Source organism: Schistocerca cancellata, chromosome 7 (genome assembly GCF_023864275.1).
Source record: "Schistocerca cancellata isolate TAMUIC-IGC-003103 chromosome 7, iqSchCanc2.1, whole genome shotgun sequence".
Classification (NCBI taxonomy): Eukaryota; Metazoa; Arthropoda; class Insecta; order Orthoptera; family Acrididae; genus Schistocerca; species Schistocerca cancellata.
The window spans coordinates 587,802,768-587,826,319 of NC_064632.1; the positions used below are offsets into that span (position 1 = coordinate 587,802,768).

Here is a 23,552-nt window from a genome sequence, read left to right on the forward strand (position 1 = left end):
TGCCTGTGCGATCTCGAAAAAGGGTGCAATTTTCAAGATATCATCCGGGGGAGGGTGGTCCAGTTTGAGGGCTGCAGTGCGTACTCCCAGATCAGGAGATAATTGGACCACCATATTTAAAATCAAAGAATCTGCAAATGAAGGTTTGCAAGCTGGGTTCGCACAAGTGAAATCGCAATGGCATCCCAATCCTTGCAGTTTTGCCACCCACAAGTGGTATGACTGACCAGGTTGCTGGTGGTATTGATGGAACTTGAGGACGATGTAACAGCAAGGAATCATTGCAAATAATAATTCTTCTCAAATGTGAGCATAACAGGATTTGGGAGTGAAGCCAATTTCTTTAAAAAGAAAAATGTCTCCAGGCAAGCACAAGAAAGGGAAAGTGACCATTGTAAAGTGCCATTACAAACACAAAAAGTGGCAAAATGCTGTTCCAGCTGCTGTAAATACATGACCAAAACCTCTCTGGCATCATTAAAAGGTGGAAATGTGCATGGGTGGTTCTCTGCCTCAGGAGTGACCACTGCTTGTATGAAGTGTGTATCCTGAACCTGCAGTTCATCCTTCAACATGTGAATTTCCTGACAAAGCAACTCAGTTTGTTGTTGCTGTTGTTGAAACTGTAGTTGCAATTGCTGCTGCAGGACCACCTGTTGCAGTTTCATGAGCTGCACAAATCTCGCATCCATTGGACACTGCCAACTTTTTCACCCTTTGCCAATTGTATTGACTGGAATCTGTTAAGACTGGGAACGACTTGAGAACCAGTAGAAACAGGCCAACCGGCTGAGGGCATCACAGCTAGATGCCTGAGAGTAAACAGGCGAACAACAACGAAAGAAATAAAAACAATGGAGACAGCACAGCACAGTAACAAGTTCAGCAAGTAAATCAAGAAAATAAAAAGTACCACAATAACGGTCTGTTGTGAGATCAATATAATAGCACTGAGGAATGATGACTGACTGTCAAGCTGCTGCACTGCTGGCTTTCAAGGGCAGCACAGGCACTGATAGGCCGGGAAGCAGCAGTGTCATCTAGAGGCTGTCACTGAATTCCACACCTTCCGGTGAGCCTTCAAACTCACCAGGCCATGATACCAGACTTACATTACAGGTAAGGCAGCCACAGGAGAAACATTATGGGTATGCGAAAAATTTGCTGATGGCCCTTCTGCATATTAAGAAGGTGTATGGCAGAGTGTTCTGTAATGAGGTATGGGAAGCCCTCAGGAACAAAGATGGGCAAAACTGTGCAATAGACTAGGTGAAAGAAATTTACCCCAAAAACATAATATATTTTGTAAAAGAAATTTACCCCAAAAATATAAGATAATTTAAATTGAAATAAGAGGAAACAGACTGAATAAAGCAGAAAAGGTGTTTCAAATGAGGAAGTGCACTTTCACACCCATTTCTGTAGCTTTTATGGGAAACATAAAGCACGAGGTGACATACAGGGTTGCAAAGAATAATGATAAGTTAATGACTTATGATGATGTCCTACTTATTACCAAGACAAATAAGGACGATCAAGTTCAGCAGCAGTTACATGCATGGGCAGAGTGGATGGATTATATGGCCACTCGGCCACTCATCAAATAGCCGAAGTGTTGAGCTGTCGACAGGCACACACAAAAGAGAAAGAAAACTTTGTCAGAGATAGAACACACACACACACACACACACACACACACACACACACACACACAAGTGTACTCTCTGGCTGCTGAGGCCTCAGCAGCCAGAGACTGTGTGTGTGTGTGTGTGTGTGTGTGTGTGTGTGTGTGTGTGTGTGTGTTTCTATCTCTGACAAACGCCCTGTTGGTCAAAAGCTCATTTTCTGACGGACTTTTTGTTGTGCCTATCTGTGACTCAGCATCTATGGTATATGGTGAGTAGCAACTATCCTTTTCATGAAATTGTCACATTCCAGCCTGGATTTTCCATTGTTGAAAATTTAAAGTGAGGAAGAGTGGCTTCTTGTGCTCAGGAAGAAGGAGAGGGTAGCCCGAAGTCTCATTTTCATAAAGAAACAGCTGAAAAAAGTTGACAGCTTCAAATATTGTGGAAGTGTTGTGGAAATTAATGGAAGAAGTGGTGAAGTCAATGAGTGAAGAAGGCAAGGAGACACATTTCTGGGAAGTGTCATGAGCTTCATGTGGAATAAAGAGGTCCCGCAGAATCTATGTTCTGTATCTGTTTCTCCAGTAATGGGAATAAATAATGCAAAATTATCTCTTCTGTACAACAGTAAAATAAATTTAATAAACCTCAAACAATACTCACAGTCTCTCGAAGTACATCCAGAATGCCAGATATTGTAGAGTTTGGATCATCATATTCCTGTGGCTGTTCAAATATTTTACCCATTTTGCGTATAAGCCACGCTGCCAGAGAAGTGAAGAGATAAAACTGTTCACCAGGGTTGGTCTTAATTGCAAAGTAGTGCCTGAAAAGCAAATCAAATCTTTTCTCAAGAGATAATACAACGAGAATACCAACTTTGATTATAACATTTATGTGTAATATTGTGTTGTTATTAATTTTGACATCACATTTCTAATCCAGTATCTTCACATAATGAAAGTAATTAATAACTATGACAATTTTAGAGGGTTGATTCAGCCTTTATTATACATACAACTAGCGAACCCAGCAACGTTTCACAATTAATAAATATGCATGGAAATTGTATATACATCCTAATCTTCTCCTCCCCCTCTCTCTGTCCATCTTCTCCTCTTTGTCCATCTCCTCCTGCTGCCTCCCCCCCCCCCCCCCCGCCCCAAACTGTGTCCGTCATCTCCTCCATGCTCTCTCTGTCTATCTCCCACTGGCTCCATCTCCCTCCATCTTCACACCCAGCCTCTTTTTGTTCATCTCCATTTTCCTCCTCTCTCCCCATTTCCTCCCCCCCCCCCCCCAAAAAAAAACCTGTTCTCTGTCCATCTGCTCTATGACCTTAAGCCTTGTTTATAATTATTGCAAATTCATATTTCGCAGTACTATTCTGATCATAAGCCATATACACTATTTTTGTGTCCTCTGTGAAAACTGACAGCAAGAAAGAAAACAAAATTACACATTGTGTGTACGAAATTTTTAAAAAATATATGTAATGAGAAAGAATGTATATAGGAGAAACAAAACTGCAAATTTTCACAGCAGAACACAGACTACGATTTTCCTTCTTGGAGTAGGCTTTAACAGAAAACCAGTACACTGTTGTTTAAAAAATATGTAGCACATGTCTGTCTGAATGTCTATTACTGTATCACGTAAGAGTTTAAAGTAAACCAGAGAAGAACTTTTGAGAATTTTGTCAACAACATTTCCCCTTCACGTATTACATATATATTCATATATTTCAAAAATACATGGCCTATGTCTGTCCAAATGCTCATAAGAGCATCATGTAAAAATTTTAAGTACATCGGCCAATAACTTTTCATGATTTTTGCTAATAATGATGCCCCTTTACATAATGTATATCCATAATTATGTACCACATACATTAAAAATGTGTAGCCTATGTTTGCCCGAATGATTGTTAAGAGTATTATGTAAATATTTGAAGTAAATTGACAAAGAACTTTTCGAATTCCTGCCAACAACATTGCCCCTTTAGTACATACATACTTATATACCAAAGTATATTAAAAATATGTGTAGCCTATGACCGTCCACACATTTATTATACACTCCTGGAAATTGAAATAAGAACACCGTGAATTCATTGTCCCAGGAAGGGGAAACTTTATTGACACATTCCTGGGGTCAGATACATCACATGATCACACTGACAGAACCACAGGCACATAGACACAGGCAACAGAGCATGCACAATGTCGGCACTAGTACAGTGTATATCCACCTTTCGCAGCAATGCAGGCTGCTATTCTCCCATGAAGACGATCGTAGAGATGCTGGATGTAGTCCTGTGGAACGGCTTGCCATGCCATTTCCACCTGGCGCCTCAGTTGGACCAGCGTTCGTGCTGGACGTGCAGACCGCGTGAGACGACGCTTCATCCAGTCCCAAACATGCTCAATGGGGGACAGATCCGGAGATCTTGCTGGCCAGGGTAGTTGACTTACACCTTCTAGAGCACGTTGGGTGGCACGGCATACATGCGAACGTGCATTGTCCTGTTGGAACAGCAAGTTCCCTTGCCGGTCTAGGAATGGTAGAACGATGGGTTCGATGACGGTTTGGATGTACCGTGCACTAATCAGTGTCCCCTCGACGATCACCAGTGGTGTACGGCCAGTGTAGGAGATCGCTCCCCACACCATGATGCCGGTGTTGGCCCTGCGTGCCTCGGTCGTATGCAGTCCTGATTGTGGCGCTCACCTGCACGGCGCCAAACACGCATACGACCATCACTGGCACCAAGGCAGAAGCAACTCTCATCGCTGAAGACGACACGTCTCCATTCGTCCCTCCATTCACGCCTGTCGCGACACCACTGGAGGCGGGCTGCACGATGTTGGGGCGTGAGCGGAAGACGGCCTAACGGTGTGCGGGACTGTAGCCCAGCTTCATGGAGACGATTGCGAATGGTCCTCGCCGATACCCCAGGAGCAACAGTGTCCCTAATTTGCTGGGAAGTGGCGGTGCGGTCCCCTACGGCACTGCGTAGGATCCTACGGTCTTGGCGTGCATCCGTGCGTCGCTGTGGTCCGGTCCCAGGTCGACGGGCACGTGCACCTTCCGCCGACCACTGGCGACAACATCGATGTACTGTGGAGACCTCACGCCCCACGTGTTGAGCAATTCGGCGGTACGTCCACCCGGCCTCCCGCATGCCCACTATACGCCCTCGCTCAAAGTCCGTCAACTGCACATACGGTTCACGTCCACGCTGTCGCGGCATGCTACCAGTGTTAAAGACTGCGATGGAGCTCCGTATGCCACGGCAAACTGGCTGACACTGACGGCGGCGGTGCACAAATGCTGCGCAGCTAGCGCCATTCGACGGCCAACACCGCGGTTCCTGGTGTGTCCGCTGTGCCGTGCGTGTGATCATTGCTTGTACAGCCCTCTCGCAGTGTCCGGAGCAAGTATGGTGGGTCTGACACACCGGTGTCAATGTGTTCTTTTTTCCATTTCCAGGAGTGTAGTATCAGGTTCAAGATTTTTGGTAGCATCCTTAAACTACAACCTGTTTTCATTTACGAGCATAGATTTTATATGTCCACACTAATAGCATAAATGCAAAAGTAGCTCCATCTGTTACATTTTCACAACTAAATTGCTGAACTGATTTTGAGAAAATTTGCCATGGAGATAGCTTCAGTGCTGAGGAAGAAGACAGGCAACTTCAGAAAGTGAGTAGTACAACATATTTATTGATTTGGAGAATATAACACGAGATATGCAACAATAATTACTCTTTATAAAACCTATTTACTCTTTGACTTTTGAACTTTATTATATTTGTGAAAATGCTTTATAGTTTGATATATTCTACATAATATGATTCCATGTAATGCATACAATGTTTATGCAATCCTCTTTGTGTTTAATCCATACCTCCATATTAAAATCAGTCACAAACTCATCACATTTTAACTGCTGAGCATCATGCGTCTCTTCCAGCTTCTAAGACACCTGAAGACTCACAATGACAGCATCATTTAAAGGCTGTATGACAAACAGAGGGTTGTACCCTTACAAGCGGAATGTTGGAGGCTTTCGGGGAGGCTACATTTGAGTATGCTCTATTAACTAACTATGTTAATCACAAATTAGTCATCACAAGGGGATGGATAAAAAATGTAGGCACCATAAAATGTTAAAATAGAAGGGAGAAATGATTTGCAAGTGTTGCTCTGGTGGCAAAACTAACACCCTAAAAACTCTACTCCTGCACAAATGTAACACATCGAGGCATTTAAATATAATTAGAAAATATAATGTATGCTTTTAGATGCAACATATATCAAAATAATAGAAACACGTTCTTTATGTAACTACATACTGGCATTGCATACATTTTTTATACATACATCTCTACAAAAATACATACACAGTCATCTAGTAAAATTAGTAGCTTTCTTACTCACAATCACTCACCATAAAAAAATTGATAATATGTAAGCGAAGCAGCACGCGACAGCAGGTGCAATTATATGTATACCGTAGAAATTAAAAAATTTGTAGCCTATGTCTGTCTATGGGTTTATCAGAGTATCATGTAAACATATGAAGTAAATCTGGCAAGAACTTTCTGAGACTTTGCTGAAGACCTCTCCCCTTTACATATATCTACATCAAGAGCTACATACGTATTCTGCAATTCACTGTACAGTGTGTGGTAGAGAGTACACTGTACCACTACTAGTTGTATCCTTTCCTGTTCCACTAGCAGATAGGGTGAGGGAGAACGACTGTCTACATGCCTCCGCATGAGCCCTAATTTCTTGCATGGTATCTTTGTGGTCCTTAAGCAAAATGTATGCTGGTGGCAGCATTTGGAGGCAGTCAGCTTCGAACGCCGGTCCTCTAAATTTTCTGAAGAGTGTTCCTTGAAAAGAATGTCACCTTCACTCCAGGGATTCTCATTTAAGTTCCTGAAGCAGTCCCATAATAGTAGCATTTTATTCGAACGTATCAGTAACAAGTCTAGACGCCTGCTTCTGAATTGCTTTAATGTCTTCCTTTAATCTGACCTGGTGCAAATCCCAAACACTCAAGCAGTACTCAAGATAGGTCACACTAGTGCCCTATATGGTCTCCTTTACAGATGAATCACACCTTCGTAAAATCTTCCCAATAAACCGAAGTCGACCATTAATCTTCCCTACTACAATCCTCACATGCTCATTCCATTTCATATCACTTTGCAACATTATGCCCAGATATTTAAACAACATGACTCTGTCAAGCAGGAGACTGCTGTATTTTTGTCTAAGTCATCCTGTATCGTCCTAAAGTCACTCATCTTCAACATCATCCTGTACACCGCAGCATCATCAGCAAACAACTGCAGACTGCTGCCCGCTGTGTCCACCAAATCATTTATATATACAGAAAATAATGGTAGTCCTATTCCACTTCCTTGGGGGACTCCTGACAATACACTTGTTTCTGATGAACACTCACTGTCGGGGACAATGTACTGGGTACTATATCTCAAGAAGTCTTCAAGCCGCTCACATAGCTGGGAACCTATTCCATATGCTCATACCTTTGTTAATATTCTGCAATGGGTTACCAAGTAAAATGCTTTTCAGAAACCTGGAAATGTGAAATCTGCCTATTGCCCTTCACCCACAATTTGTTGTATATCATGCATGTGAGGAAAGGGCAAGCTGAGTTTCACATGAACGATGATTTCTAAAATCGAATTGATATGTGGACTTCACCTTTTCAGTCTCTAGAAAATTTATTATATTTAAACTCATGATATGCTCTAAAATTCTGCAGCAAACTGATGTTAGTGATATTGGTCTGTGACTTTGCCAGTCCATTGTTTTACCCTTCTTATATACAGGAGTCACCCGCACTTTTTCCAGTTGCTTGGGACTTTTTGCTGGGCAAGATATTCATGATAAATGCAAGCTGAGTAATGGGCCAATGCCATTGAGTACTCCTTGTAAAACACCTTTTTTTCAACTCTTTCAGCTGTTTCCCTACACCAGGGATGCTTCTTACAACACTGTCCGTACTGGACCCTGTACGATAGTCAAACGACAGTACATCTGCACGATTCTCCTGCATGAATGATTTCTTACACAGAATTTAAAACTTCAGCTTTTGTCTTGCTATTTTCAACTGCCTCATCAGACTGGTCATCAAGTGAATGAATGGAAGCCTTAGAACCACTTAGCAATTTTATATATGACCAGAATTTACTCGGTTTCTTTGCCAAATGTCTTGCTATGGTACAACGTTGTTGTATGCTGCGTAGATAGATCTTTTCACAGATGCATTAATATTTACTAACCTTTGCCTGTCGTCATTTGCATATTCTCTTTTGAATCAAGAATGCAAGAACCTCTGCTTCCTCAGCATTTTCCAAATTTCATTGCTAAACCATGGTGAGCCTTTTCCGTCCTTAATCCACTTACTAGGCACATACTTGTCCAGAGCATGGTTTACAATCTGTTTAAATTTTGCCCATAATTTCTTTATGTCCATCATACTGGAACTAAATTATTGCAATTCACTAAGTGAGATAATTGTTGTGTCTCGCCAATCTTTCAAAGTGCCGCCGTGCAGTTATGCGCATCCTCTACATGCGGCGCTGTCTGCCAGCCATGCAGCAGCAGTGCCACCTAAGCGGCCAGCCAGCCAGCGGCTGCTAGACTTGGACTCAGTTATGATTTGACTGTTAAAGTGTACACACGTCTTACTCTGTTTACTTGATCTGAGAGTTTCATGTATTGCGTCTTCCTTGAAATATATTTGTTCAACTTGAAGTTATAACAATTGGTGACGGGGATGGGATTTTTCTTTTCCATCGTTGACCCACAGGTTTCCATGGCTACTGTCGAGCAACTATTGCAAGGTCTCATAGAACAGCAAACGCTTCTAACATCGGCGATTCGCGATTTTGTCGCGGCATCAAACGCGGGGCGTTTCTTGTCATTGTCTATACCTCCATTTCCTCCTTACGATGAGATGGCGGAAGACTGGTCTGATTATGAAAAACGTCTTCGACAGCACTTCTTGGCATTCCAAGTCATGGACGAACAAACGTGTAAGTCTCTGTTCGTTTCATGGATTTCACCTCAACTGTATCGGTTGTTGTCGCAATTGGCTCCTTTGAAAGATCCTGCGTCTTTGTCCTTTGCTGAAATGTGCTCACTTCTATCTGTCTATTTTCAAAAGCAGACGCATGTGGTAGCCTCTCGTGTTGCCTTTTATCGTTGTCAAAAACAACGGCATCAATCCTATCACGCTTGGGCTGCTGAACTTCACGGCCTCAGTCGAAAGTGTCAGTTTGTTACTGACGTTCACAAAGAATCCTATGCCGATTCCATGGTACGGGATGCTATTATCCAGTCGGCACCCGACAAAGAAGTTTGGCAACATGCCCTTCAGTTGGCAAATCCGACTCTAGATGAAGTCCTATCCATTGTTCAGTCTTTTGAAATTTCTCGCGCCGCTGGGGCACAAATAGAGGCGTGGGGTGACGTCAGGGAAATACAACCTCTGTGCACTGTCGACGACATGTGCGGTGCGTCCCCGCCAAGCGACGGGGCCGCAGTACGCTCCCAAGCGCAGCCTCGGCCTAACCGTAAACAAACCTCTCAGAAACTGCAGCAAAACCCCCGGCAACTTCCTTCATGTCCGCAGTCTTTTACGAAACATTCATGCGAGGATTGTTCCCAACGTTGGGCTCTGTGTCACAATTGCAAAAAGAAGGGTCATGTGTCTTCTGTTTGCAAATCAGACCGCATACATGATGTTCATAAACATGACGCTGATTCTGATTCGGTGTTGTCTGTCAATTGTACTTCTTCCCTTTCAGGGAAGTTATTCCTCACTGTCCAAATACTTGGTCAAGATGTTCGCATGCAGGTGGATACTGGTTCTGCTGCCACTATCATCAATTCTCAGACGTATCTTCAGTTGGGTTCACCACTCCTATCACCTGTCACTCGGCAATTACAGACGTACAATAAACAAAAGATTTCTCTCTCGGGACAATTTAATGCTGAGGTATCTTACAAATCCGTCGTTCGCACTGTTCCCATATTTGTGGTCGACCAGAGTAATGCAGAGAATCTTTTTGGTTTCGATACCTTTCGTGTTTTTGGGTTCTCCATAGATGACTCTGTCAATATCGTCTCTGATGCTATTCCTTATGCTCAACTGGATTCCTTGTCGACGACATTTTCGTCCCTTTTTTCTCCAGGGTTAGGCCGTGCAAACGACTTTGAAGCTCATATCACACTCAAACCCACTGGTCGGCCTAAGCTTTTCCGGGCTCGGCCCATTCCTGTGGCCCTTCGTGATTGGGTAAAACGGGAGCTGGATCGTCTCACTACTTCAGGGGTCTTGCTTCCTGTCACTTCCAGTGAGTGGTCCTCTCCTGTCGTTGTCGTTGCTAAGTCAAATGGTGATATGCGTCTCTGTGGCGATTTCAAAGCCACTGTAAATGCTCAATGCCTTATCAACACTTACCCTATGCCTCAACCTGAAGAATTGTTCACTAAACTAGCTGGAGGCCAGTATTTTTCTAAACTTGACCTGTCACAAGCTTATCATCAACTTCCTCTCGACGCTGCTTCCTGGCAGTTTCTGGTCCTTAACACGCCTTTCGGCCTCTATCAATACCAACGATTGCCATTCGGGGTTGCCAATGCCCGTGCTCTCTTTCAGCGATTCTTGGAACAATTATTGCTCACTGTCCCTGGTGGTATAAATTACCAGAACGACATTGTTGTCACTGGCTCCACCAATGATGAACACCTTCAAAATCTCCGCACACTTTTTCATGTCTTACAGACTGCCAGTCTTAAGTATAACCTTCAGAAATCGAAATTTTTTCAGGCGTCTATCACGTACTAGGGGTTTCAACTCTCTCGGGATGGTATTTGTCCGCTTCAGCAAACTGTCGCTACGATCGATGCCCTTCCTCGCCCTACATCTGTTAAGAACTGCAGGCCTTCTTGGGGAAAATAGCATACTATCACAAGTTTTTACTGTCTGCTGCTTCGGAGGCACAGCCGTTGCATCGCCTGTTGCATAAAAATGTGCCTTTTCACTGGTCCGCATCATGCGATGCGGCTTTCCAGAAATTGAAGACTATGCTGAAACAGGACCCCTGCCTGGCTCCTTATCGACCTGGCCAACATCTTGTTCTTGCCACGGACGCCTCTCAATACAGGGTCGGTGCAGTCCTTGAGCACTGTTTTTCTGACGGTTCTGAACAACCCATTGCTTATGCCTCCAAAACGCTCACAGATGCCCAATGAAAGTATTCTCAAATTGAAAAAGAAGCTTTGGCCATTATTTATGCTCTTCAAAAGTTTGGTGTTTTTCTCTATGGATCCAAATTTCATCTTGTTACGTATCACAAATCACTTGTTTCCTTGTTTCATCCATCAACATCACTTCCCGACAAGGCTGCACACCGCCTCCAGCGTTAGGCTCTTTACTTGTCTCGTTTCAATTATGAGATTCATTTCCGGCCAACGGCTCAACATGCAAATGCTGATGCACTGTCTCGCCTTCCCATGGGTCCTGATCTGTTATTCGATAGGGACGAACTTTTGTGTTTGCACCTGGATGTTGCCGAGCAGAGGGTTATGGACAGGTTCCCCATTACCGGGGACCGGCTGGCGGCTGCTATGGGTTCTGACCCTACCCTCTCCCGGGTTTTACGCTGTATTCAGAACGGTTGGCCACATCATCCGTCCGCTAAGACTTCTGATCCGTTGCGGAACTACTACGCTTTGCATTACCGCATCACGGCTAGGGATGGTGTTATCCTCCTTTCCACCAACAATGCTTCGCCGCGTGTTGTGGTACCTGCGTCTTTGCGTGCTTTGGTCTTGCGCCTCCTTCACCAAGGGCATTGGGGTGTCTCTCGCACAAAATCTCAAAATCTCTGGCGCGCTGTCATGTGTACTGGCCCGGCATCGACTCTGAAATCACACACATGGTCACTGCCTGCGGCCCTTGTGCGTCACAGGCCGCCGCTCCGAAGTCATCTTTGTCACCGTCGCCTTCGCCTAAGAAGCCCTGGGAGCGTTTTCATGCTGACTTCGTGGGACCTTCTTTAGGTACTTATTGGCTTCTCGTTATTGACGCCTACTCTAACTTTCCTTTCATTGTCCGTTGCACGTCGCCTACCACCGCGGCAACCACCAATGCTCTAGCTCGCATTTTCTCTTTGGAAGGCCTTCCCTCTACTCTTGTTACTGATAATGGTCTGCAATTTACCTCTTCCGATTTTGCGGATTTTTGTGCCCGTCACGGCGTCATGCATGTCACGGCCCCTCTGTCCCATCCACAGTCAAACGGTGAGGCTGGACGATTGGCCCGCACATTTTAAGGCTCAGATGCGGAAACTTCTGACTTCTTCTGCTGCTGATGATGCGCTTCTCCAATTTCTGTCTTCTTACCATTTCATCCCCATGGGTGATCACAGCCCGGCTGAGCTCTTACATGGCCGACAGCTCCTCCTGCTACTTCATCTTCTGTGGCCTTCCACCTCACAGCCGCGGGTGCCTTCACTTGGCCGGTTCAGCGCCGACGACCTTGTATGGGTATGGGGATATGGCAGGCGGCCAAAATGGAGTCCTGGCCGCATCTTACGACACCGTGGCCGACGCCTGTATGAAATCCAGATGGACAGGGGTGTTGCAGTGCGTCATTCAGACCAGCTTCGGCCTCGTGTGCCGGCGACACCTGTTCCAGATGCTGCTACACCACCTTCGGCTCTACTTGACGATCGAGATACTGGAATCTCTCATTACTCATAACGCAGTCCTCTCACCATCATATCGGTGCTAGCACAAGAACTGACGCCACCAGGAGACGTGCCCTTGCAGGAACCAGATGACCATCATCTATCAGAGCAACTCTACTCGCCTCCTTCTCCTACGGACGCGGACACTTCGCCCATGTCTCCTGTTATAGCAACCGGACTTGCCGCAACGGGCAGATTGGTTCACGGGGCCCCAGCAGATTCGACCCCCACGTCTCCTGTCATCTCGACCCGTTATCATCAGGGACACTTCCGTCTGTACGGGAAGCCTCCTCCTCGAGACTTTACGGCCAGCCAAACAACACCTATGGACGTTAGCAATTTACAGGCCACCTCCATCAAGACCTGTGTACAAAAAATTCAAAGGGGGAAAAAGTGTTGTGACTCGCCGATTTTTCAAAGTGCCGCCGCACAGTTAGCTCTTAAGGCAGGCATTTTAGAGCCCATGTTTATTACCCATTTTTGTTTGTTCTGTTCCATACTAGCATCTATGAAAGTTGCATACACCACATTCTTAGCAACAACAATACTGTTACATGTATTCCATTGTCAGAGGTATCAGAGGTATGATTTTCACTTGTAACTTTTGACCCATTCATTTCTGAACCAGGGACCTTAACCTCAAATTGATACATTTATCTATCACCACCAACCTTGAAAGTCTGTAACATCATAATAGAACCCTCCTGTATAGACAAACATTTACAGGCACTGGCACCTATAACTTTGATGATCTGTAGCATCACTAGATGTCGTTTCCAGGCATGGTTTCCCGTTCAAAATCCGGCATGGTTTCCTGTTCAAAATCCCATGTGCTCACTCCCGTCTACAAGTGCGCACTCACACACACACACACACACACACACACACACAAGCATGCACTAGTGGGCACTCACGTAGACTGCAAGCATACTTTTTTTGTGATCAATTTTTTATGTTCTTCACAAATTGCACCCTCTAAGCTGTTCACACCAATTAAGGCCACATACGCATGGTCTTTTCCGAATGTACTTCTGACCAAAAAGCGATTCTGTTAGCTGCAGTTGAAAGTTTTTGTTAATAAAGGCATTTGCATTCTTGCGGAGATACTACCAACAAATATTTATTTATAGCTAACCGAGAAGTGAGCAGGGTGTCTACGTGGACAAGAAAAAAAAAATTCCGTATTTTTCCCGGATTTCCCGGTTAAAAACACAATTTCTCCCGGATGAAATTACATATAAAGCGGGTGAAAGTACATCCGTGTTAAGCAACAGTATACTTTCCCTCGGAGCTGTAAAACCTATCAGTCCTTTGAATAGTGAAGGTCTTATACCGGCTGAGGACATCCCAGCACTTTAGGAAACAGGAAGAACAATGTATTTGGAAAGATGTTTGATGCGAGACAATATGGACAGAGTTTATTTTCGTATTGCGAAAGTATATACACAAGTTCCACAAGTTACAGCACGGTAGCTTCCGAAGCCTTAAAATAGAGACTGTGTTGAGCGATGCACTTTTGTCAGCCAGTCATAACTCATGTCACGTGATCTCGCTAGCGAATGATGGCAGTTATTCAGAGCACGAGGCCTACGAGAAAGACAGGCCGCGGCGCGTAAATTACGAACGTAGCCCGAGCTCGCTCAACTCAGCGAAGTGCATTTCTACACTGGTTAACTCGTAAGTAAATGTGTATGTACGAACGAGAATTGCATTGTCTATTGGAATCCACTATTATTAGTCCTACAATGATAGGAAGTCCGTAGGCCTACTAACAGGCTCTAATTTGGCAATTAAAATCATGTCAAAATGATTATCAGTTGAGTAAGGCATCACATCTTCTATGAAAGGAGAACTGTTACGAAGAAGAGACTAAATGCTGTAAACGAGTGGTTACACTATTTCTATCGAGAATTGATTTTAAATTTTGTTGTATGAACAGTAATCAGTAAGACTTCATAATAACGGATTCCAGTACAAGATGAAATTCTCGTTAGTAGGCACGCACCCGGTTGCGAGTTAACAGATTTAAAAGTGCATTTTGTCCGCTGAGTTAAGGGAACGAGCGAGCTGAGGCCGTTCTTCGCGACATACGTGCCGCGGCCTGTCTTTCTCATGGGCCTCGGTCAGTGCATAAGACATGTTATGTACACAACCACTAGCAGCATCATTGTTAAGTAGTACGACCATACAAAGACAAAAGGTTAATGGGTTAAAGTAATGTAAGTACACTATATCCTCATGAAAAGCTGAACTTTCACATATAATATTGGGCATTAACAATGTTTTGCTGTTTTTCTCGGAGGGTGTGGTTAGGCAGGAACCTAAGAATGCTTCCCAAACTTAACTGCTGTATTTGATGTATTTCATACATATACTTTCGTATTACACAAATATGCAGTCCAAATGCCGATGCGAACCTTCCAAAACGTATTGTTTTTTGCTTGATTTGGTTTCCTAAAGTGCTCGGCAGTATAAAACCCCTAAACTTTCCATAAGCCGTTTTCCAATAACACAATTTATTTAGTTTTTATTTCGTGATCATAGTTGCAGCAATTTAGGAGAACCTTTACAAAGTGAAGTTTATACTTAGCTGTAGTCGGTGTCATGTTTTCTCGAAGAGTGATGCATCAACTTTTACATTGTTTTTATTCGAAACTCTGAATATACTGTACAACATTTAAACACCCACTGACGTAAGGCTGCGAGCACTCACAACAAGGTCTAGGGATCTTTGAGAGCATTCTGCGTTCTGCCTGACTTGGACTGGAGTGGCAATGAAGGATGGGACAGAATAGGAGTCACCACAGCATCAGCTGGTCAATGCAAAGCGATCCAGTGACTGGATGAAGTGGGAAGAGACATCGCTGCGAGCTGAGGTGAGATGACCAAGCCAGCAATCCATCACACAAAAGACAAGCTATCGCTTTCAGCAGCTAACATCGTTACATCCCTGCTCAAAATCCCAATACCGTGAAACGCCGTAATAATACAGCCGCTGTTAACGTGATTAAATACAAACAAAACAACTGCCGTTTATACATTCAATGCCAAAAAATATAACTTGGTACATGTAAAAAAAATAATAAAAAAAAAAAAATATCGAGGCAGTATTACAGGAAAATACTAGCTGGCAAATAAGTGGTAAACAAAAACATTACGTAAGTTGGTCAATAATTAAAGAAGAAAAGTCTGGAGCAAGAGTCTTGAAATACGAGTTTATTGAGCCGAGTAGCATGTTTCGGGTTGTTTTTGTGCTCTATCTTTGCAACAAACATTTGAAAATACAGAAGCAGTTACTAGAGCGCACTCCGCAACATCTAAGTTCTCCAGCCATCGGATCATGCAAATCTTCAAGGGCAAACGTTCCGATTCAATGGTCCAAATATATAGAGCTAGTCTGGAATGGAAATCCTTAAATAGGTTTTACAAGGCATGTTGTTGTTGTTGTTGTGGTCTTCAGTCCTGATACTGGTTTGATGCAGCTCTCCATGCTACTCTATCCTGTGCAAGCTTCTTCCATCTCCCAGTAACTACTGCAACCTACATCCATCTGAATCTGCTAAGTGTATTCATCTCTTGGTCTCCCTCTATGATTTTTACCCTCCACGCTGCCCTCCAATACTAAATTGGTGATCCCTTGATGCCTACCAACCGATCCCTTCTTCTGGTCAAGTTGTACCACAAACTCCTCTTCTCCCCAACCCTATTCAATACTTCCTCATTAGTTATGTGATCTACCCATCTAATCTTCAGCATTCTTCTGTAGCACCACATTTCGAAAACTTCTATTCTCTTCTTGTCCAAACTAATTACCGTCCATGTTTCACTTCCATACATGGCTACACTCCATACAAATACTTTCAGAAACGACTTCCTGACACTTAAATCTATACTCGATGTTAACAAATTTCTCTTCTTCAGAAACGCTTTCCTTGCCATTGCCGGTCTACATTTTATATCCTATCTACTTCGACCATCATCAGTTATTTTGCTCCCCAAATAGCAAAACTCCTTTACTACTTTAAGTGTCTCATTTCCTAATCTAATTCCCTCAGCATCACCCGATTTAATTAGACTACATTCCATTATCCTCGTTTTGCTTTTGTTGATGTTCATCTTATATCCTCCTTTCAAGACACTGTCCATTCCATTCAACTGCTCTTCCAAGTCCTTTGCTGTCTCTGACAGAATTACAATGTCATCGGCGAACTTCAAAGTTTTTATTTCTTCTCCATGGATTTTAATACCTACTCCGAATTATTCTTTTGTTTCCTTTACTGCTTGCTCAATATACAGATTGAATAACATCGGGGAGAGGTTACAACCCTGTCTTACTCCCTTCCCAACCACTGCTTCCCTTTCATGTCCCTCGACCCTTACAACTGCCATCTGGTTTACGTACATGTACAAACTGAATTATCATCCAGAGTGTTTCCTTTACTGCGGACTTGATTAGCAGAAACATATGGAGAGGGGGCTTCCAAGTACGTCAAAGAACAGCAAGAAAACATAATGTGAAGACAACAATAACAGCTGAACAGGGTTTATTACGTTTCTAGGTATGGAGGGATACATAAAAAGCGACATTATCAATGTACTGGATGTCAAGTAAAACCATATTTTAAAATAAAGCGGGTAAATCATTCCTCTACAAGTAAATCAGCATGTACGCTCCTACAGAATCTAGACTTTAAATTAAAATCGGTATATGTATAACAGAAGGTCTACCAAGTCCTAAAGCACTTCAGAAATTTTACATACAGTAGAGCACTTCAGCTGTAAATCATCTGGGAGGCCAAGTCATTCGTAGCCGGCAGACCTCATAACTTAGAAATCGTTGATGGGAGACAAGAGCAAGCAACCAATAGCAGCCGATAGAGAGAGAGAGACAGAAAGAGCAAGAGAGAGAGAGAGAGAGAGAGAGAGAGAGAGAGAGAGAGAGAGAGAAGCCTCATGGTAAGGAATAAGCTAAAACGAAAAGGTGGCGAAGCCTTCAGAACTTTGGTCTTTCGTCTTTATAATTGAGTTGCTGTACTGTACATGTAAAATTAGCTAGAAACTTGCAACAGATTACTGGAGTAAGACTGGTTGATAAGTCTTGTCATTCATAGTTTCTTAAAGGGTCAGCAAATGCAACACTACTACTAACACCATAATTAATGCCGATTGTTGCTTGGCAGAGACAGTGTTGTCAAATGTGCCTCGCTCGATTTTCAAATCACACACTCTGTCAGTAGTCAGTGTGCTCGGCTCACCTGTTGAATTCAGTTCAGCACACATGCGGGGCAAAGTTTTATAAACTGACAAGGTAGGTAACACTCATTGTGTCATATTTCATTATGTGTAATAACGAGGCGCAGCCTTATTTACATCCATCGTTCCTCTTTGCCCACAAACAATCACTGCGACTGCACCATGTCAATTGGTTTTCAAGATAGCTGGCTTTCAGATCCAGCATTCAAGGACTGGTTGGTGAAAGTACCTACAGACCTTTATAGTGCTAAATGTGGTTTATGTCCAGGGACCATCATTAACATCCGTACTATGGGAAGATCGGCTCTTGCAAGTCACATGACAGAATCCAAGAAGCACGTCACGAAAGTAGCTGCTATGAGAAGCACAGCAAGTTTGTACATCTACACCCGACCGGCAGCGACCACTTCAACCCAGCAGACAGATTCTACTTCCACTACCACATCTGCAGATTCAGCTGGGTCAACAACAGTGGCGTTGGCCGCTGGAATTGTTGCGCCTCCGCAGAAGGATGTCACTGCAATGTCAAAACCCGGGGATAAACTGAGAGGAATTGATCAGATGGCATTAAGGACGAAGTAACAAAGGTGGAAATACAGTGGTGTTTGGAGTGCATCGTTTCACATAAGTCACTGCATAGTTCTGCGAACGACATGTTGCTTTTCCCCGCAATGTTCCCCGACAGTGAAGTGGCCAAGAGCATGCGTTTACAAAAGGACAAAATCGGTTATATTGTCAGGGTGTCTACGTGGACAAGGAAAAAAAATTCCCGGATTTTTCCCGGATTTCCTGGTTAAAAACACACTTTCTCCCGGATGACAGTATATTTTCCCGTATCACTCCTTTGAACGGTTATGGTTTTTTTACACGGGCGTACAATTTCCCGGCACTTTAGAAAACCAAACTCAGAGAAAAAGACACGTTTTGGAAATATCTTTGATGTGCAGCAACATGTACACTGCGTATTTTCGTATTATGAAAACATACGTTACAAAATCCACCAAACACCGCATGTTACTTTTCGAACCATTGAAACCGAGATTTCGATGCGCTTTTGTAAGCTGTTCGTAACTAATGTCACGATCTCGCCAGCCGATGACAGAGGATAGTCAGAGCATAGGACACGTGATGTAGTCAGCCAATAGCAACATCAGTGTTAAGTAGCGCGCCAAACAGGGAAAGTTAATAGTTTAAATTAATATACATAGTGTTGTTACAAGAAAAGAAAAGGTTTCCCATAAAATATTGGTCTCAAGCTGCAAGAGAAGCTAAGCTTTCGCATATACTGTTGATCTTTTTTGCGCATGTTACACTTTAAGAGATATCATACAAATGTGCCTGTAAAATTTTTAATAATGACATAAATGTCTGATCTTCAGGGTTCGAGGGTTCGAAATGCTTCTAAATGGCTCGTCATCAGACACCTGATTTTTAAATGAGAGTCAAACGCTTTGTGATTTAATAAATTCACAGTCCATTCTTGTAGTTCAACTTACGTAAAAGGATATTTACTTTGAAAGTAACGCTTTTCAAACCATCAATCGTAATATTATCCCGCGACCTGTTACAAATAGGTTCGTTTCAGCAGTTGCCAGAGAGCTCAGGTAACAGGCGACACCGCGCTTGGGTAGGTATCATGACGTAGGAAGCCCGTATGTACGTACGTGTAAAAGATCATCAATGAAAGATGATACTGCAAGAGCATCGGAATTTCGTGAACCATATTAAAATGTGCACATTTAAAGTGCATACTTAAAGGCACACTCATATGTCCAGATTCCCAATGAAGTACCGTAGACCCCGACCTGATATTAAGCTTTTAAGTGTGGTTTTCAGGATGTAAATTTTCTTGGAGCACCAGTACTGTATTATATCATGTTTGGTTCTTTATTATGGCATAACGCCATACGTGCTAGAAAATGAAAACGTGCACTTGAAATGCAGCGAACAGTTGAAACTACCCAGTACTGTGGAATTAAACATTTCGTTTCAGATACATTGACTGCCTCTGCGGAAAAGATTAGCAAAAGTCAAATTTCTTTAGCATACAGACAAAAATAACTTCATTGTTCCGCAAGGCGATTAATGCTTGACTGTCAGAAAGGTGGAAATAAAATAAAATCTGAAACTAATGACATATTTCAGCTTCAGTAATTATGTGAATATGTTTTAATTCACTTGATAGCTCCCGGCCACGGATATCCGTTTTGTTTTCATTTGACATGAGAGTAAACAAAGGGGAAACAGCAAAATCACTGAACGTAAGCACGGGTCACGTGGAGACTACCCACTATAGCTCAGATTGCTCTGCGCATCAAATGGTTCAAATGGCTCTGAGCACTATGGGACTTAACATCTATGGTCATCAGTCCCCTAGAACTTAGAACTACTTAAACCTAACTAACCTAGGGACATCACACAACACCCAGTCATCACGACTCTGCGCATCAGCCCCGGATCTACGACATTTGCGAACCGGGTCAATACTAAAAAAAATCGAATTTTCATAATATGTTCATCTTGTAGCGCACATCTTTCTGAAAAGTCTGAAACATAAAACGTATGTATTCGAGGAAATGTAAGACATTATTTGGTCTTAAGTATGCCCAAGTGCAGTTCCATGCCTCTTCATAAAGCATTTTGCTACTGCACGTCCAAACTATATTCAGGAGAGTGGAAATTGAAATGTCCTGTGGTGCCTCTCCTGCTCCCAGTCAGTCGGTTTGGCAGCCTGCCTCTCTCAAAAAAAAATCTCGCAATTAATAGCGGATTGGATTATTTGTAATCGAGAGAACAAGAACTCTTTCGGAAAATCTGAACTCTTCATTGCCCATTAGTAATAACTTGCTGTTTTGTGTGTCATAAAATTAAATATAGGATATATAAAACCAGTACTGTCAAGAGATAAGCAAGAAATTACACATTTCTTCAAACCTTAGCTCCTAGCATTTTTTTCTCTCTAATCTTACTACAGCTTTACATGGCGTGTTTTCCTTTCTGTGAAAGAATCTTTTACCTCATCAAAGTTTGTCAAACGTTTTGCTACATGGAAAATCGAAATGTAGTTATCTAATACTGAAAAAGCTGTTAATACAAATAATACCCAAGACTGGTGTGGTTTCTCGATCTGATTACGTCTATTTTGTCACTGTCTGCTAGATAAAACAAAATAGGCCTTTCTAATACGGCAGCAATTTTATAACACACCAAATAAAAGAGTCTGTTTTGGCACAAATGGTCATTTAAAACACGACAGAATATAATCCAATAAGTATCAATATCAAATGCCTATTAGGCCTACTACAAGCAAAAAGCTTTATGTTAGGAAATAAGTTTCACGTTTCATTCATATGCACCAGCTTCTCTAGCATGACATATAAAACTAGTATTACGAAATTTTTATATAAATTTGGAATCGTCTTATTCTTCCATAATTTGTGTGATGTCCTTGTTTATTCTCCGACCACGTTCTAACAAACAATCCTGTCATCACCAATTCTGTAGCTATTGCTGCCACTGTCAAAATTTGTTCGCCGATTAACTTCACTAACCCTGCCAGAATCACTGGTTTAGTTCTCCCGCAATTATTCTCCGGTTAGGCGTTGTTACGTGTTTGTACAACACGTTTTCCACGTTACTTCCATAATAGAACTTAAGCTGCTGGTAGCCGGGGACTGTACTACTGGTCCTTACTAGTGTAGCGATCTGGCCAAACATTTTCTGTCAAAACTTCATTTTCTTGGACACACCGAGAAGATAATACATAATCTTTCTCACCTGTTATTCCTGTCAGTTGTTTTATTTCCATTCTGATAGTATGAATCTATGGATTTCGCTAGTAATTATAACAACGCTGATCATTCCCACACCCAATCAGCCACATAATCAGACAGCGATTGCCATTCATCCATTCGGCTTTACTCCACTCAGCTCGTATAGTCCCGTCCCCTTTTGTCTGTGGAAAGTTTATTTCTAGATGCGACGAGGATTCTCCTGACAGAGACATCACGTACACTATGCATGCATTCAAAAGTCAGCTTATGATTCATTCAGAAATCAACTTAAAATGTGTTCAAATACCAACAGAGAAGCGTTTCAAAATCATATGACTAATTGATAGGCAAATGTGCGCTGGATGCTAGGTGCTTTGTGAAACAAGTTTTTTTCCTCTCAAGAATATGAATTAGGCGCCCCCTTTTCCCGGAAGTATCTAGCTGCTTGCTGCGACTGCTTACACAGCCAACAGCCACATTCCAGTTGACAGAGGCGGGAGAATCTACTACTCAAACGCGAATCTACTGCGCATGCGCACGAACCCACGTGTTAACTGCTAAAACAAATCGAATGTAAACAGTTGCGACTTCACGCTCATTGGAGGCAATTTTTTGTTATGAAGCACTGCATAGTCTTCCTAAAGCTTTTGACACATTTTCAATCGGCAGACGCTTGCATGAGCACTTGTGTCGTCGTTGTATATGGTGCATTTCCTTTGCAATTTATGTTATTTTCGTTTTTTTCTCTCGTTTATGTTTTATTGTTGAAGTATTATTCTGCAGTAGCGGGATACAGTAATCTCCTTTGTTAGTGTATCGGTTCTTATTAGTCAAAATTACAAAAATTTAACTGAAAACTAAAACAATGAAAAATTCCCGGAATTCTAAAAATATCCCGGGTTTTTCCCGGTTTTCTCCCGGATGAAAAAAATTCCGGGTTTTTCCCGGATCTCCCGGTTGTCCCGGGTCGTAGACACCCTGATTGTGCAATATGGACTAGCTCCCTTCATTGAGTCTGAAATTAAATCTGACCTTGTAAACGCATCAAGGATTGTTGTTTGTTTTGAAAAATCCTTGTACAAGGTGTGCAAAAGAATCCAGATGGACATTTTAGTGCGATGTTGTTGTTGCTGTTGTGGTCTTCAGTCCTGAGACTGGTTTGATGCTACTCTATCCTGTGCAAGCTTCTTCATCTCCCAGTACCTACTGCAACCTACATCCTTCTGAATCTGTTTAGTGTATTCATCTCTTGGTCTCCCTCTATGATTTTTACCCTCCAAGCTGCCCTCCAATACTAAATTGGTGATCCCTCGATGCCTACCAACCGATCCCTTCTTCTAGTCAAGTTATGCCACAAACTTCTCTTCTCCCCAATCCTATTCATTAGTTATGTGATCTACCCATCTAATCTTCAGCATTCTTCTGTAGCACCACATTTCGAAAACTTCTATTCTCTTCTTGTCCAAACAATTTATCGTCCATGTTTCACTTCCATACATGGCTACACTCCATACAAATACTTTCAGAAACGACTTCCTGACACTTAAATCTACACTCGATGTTAACAAATTTCTCTTCTTCAGAAACGCTTTCCTTGCCATTGCCATTCTACATATTATATCCTCTCTACTTCGACCATCATCAGTTATTTTGCTCCCCAAATAGCAAAACTCCTTTACTACTTTAAGTGTCTCATTTCCTAATCGAATTCCCTCAGCATCACCTGACTTAATTCGACTACATTCCATTATCCTCGTTTTGCTTTTGTTGATGTTCATCTTATATCCTCCTTTCAAGACACTATCCATTCCGTTCAACTGCTCTTCCAAGTCCTTTGCTGTCTCTGACAGAATTACAATGTCATCGACAAACCTCAAAGTTTTATTTCTTCTCCATGGATTTTAATACCTACTCCGAATTTTTCTTTTGTTTCCTTCACTGCTTGCTCAATATACAGATTGAATAACATTGGGGAGAGGCTACAACCCTGTCCCACTCCCTTCCCAACCACTGCTTCCCTTTTATGTCCCTCGACTCTTGAAACTGCTATCTGGTTTCTGTACAAATTGTAAATAGCCTTTCGCTCCCTGA

The 23,552-nt window shown here is 42.6% G+C and overlaps 1 protein-coding gene across 3 annotated transcripts in view; it reads right to left on the bottom strand.

Annotated features, from left to right (window-relative positions):
* Window positions 1–23,552, bottom strand: part of LOC126092069 (intraflagellar transport protein 57 homolog) — a 181,548-nt gene that overhangs the window by 125,312 nt on the left and 32,684 nt on the right. For all 3 annotated transcript variants that reach the window (XM_049907486.1, XM_049907485.1, XM_049907483.1), the window contains exon 3: window positions 2,292–2,454. In XM_049907486.1, the coding sequence (XP_049763443.1) occupies window positions 2,292–2,454 (163 nt within the window). The remainder of the gene's footprint in view (window positions 1–2,291; window positions 2,455–23,552) is intronic.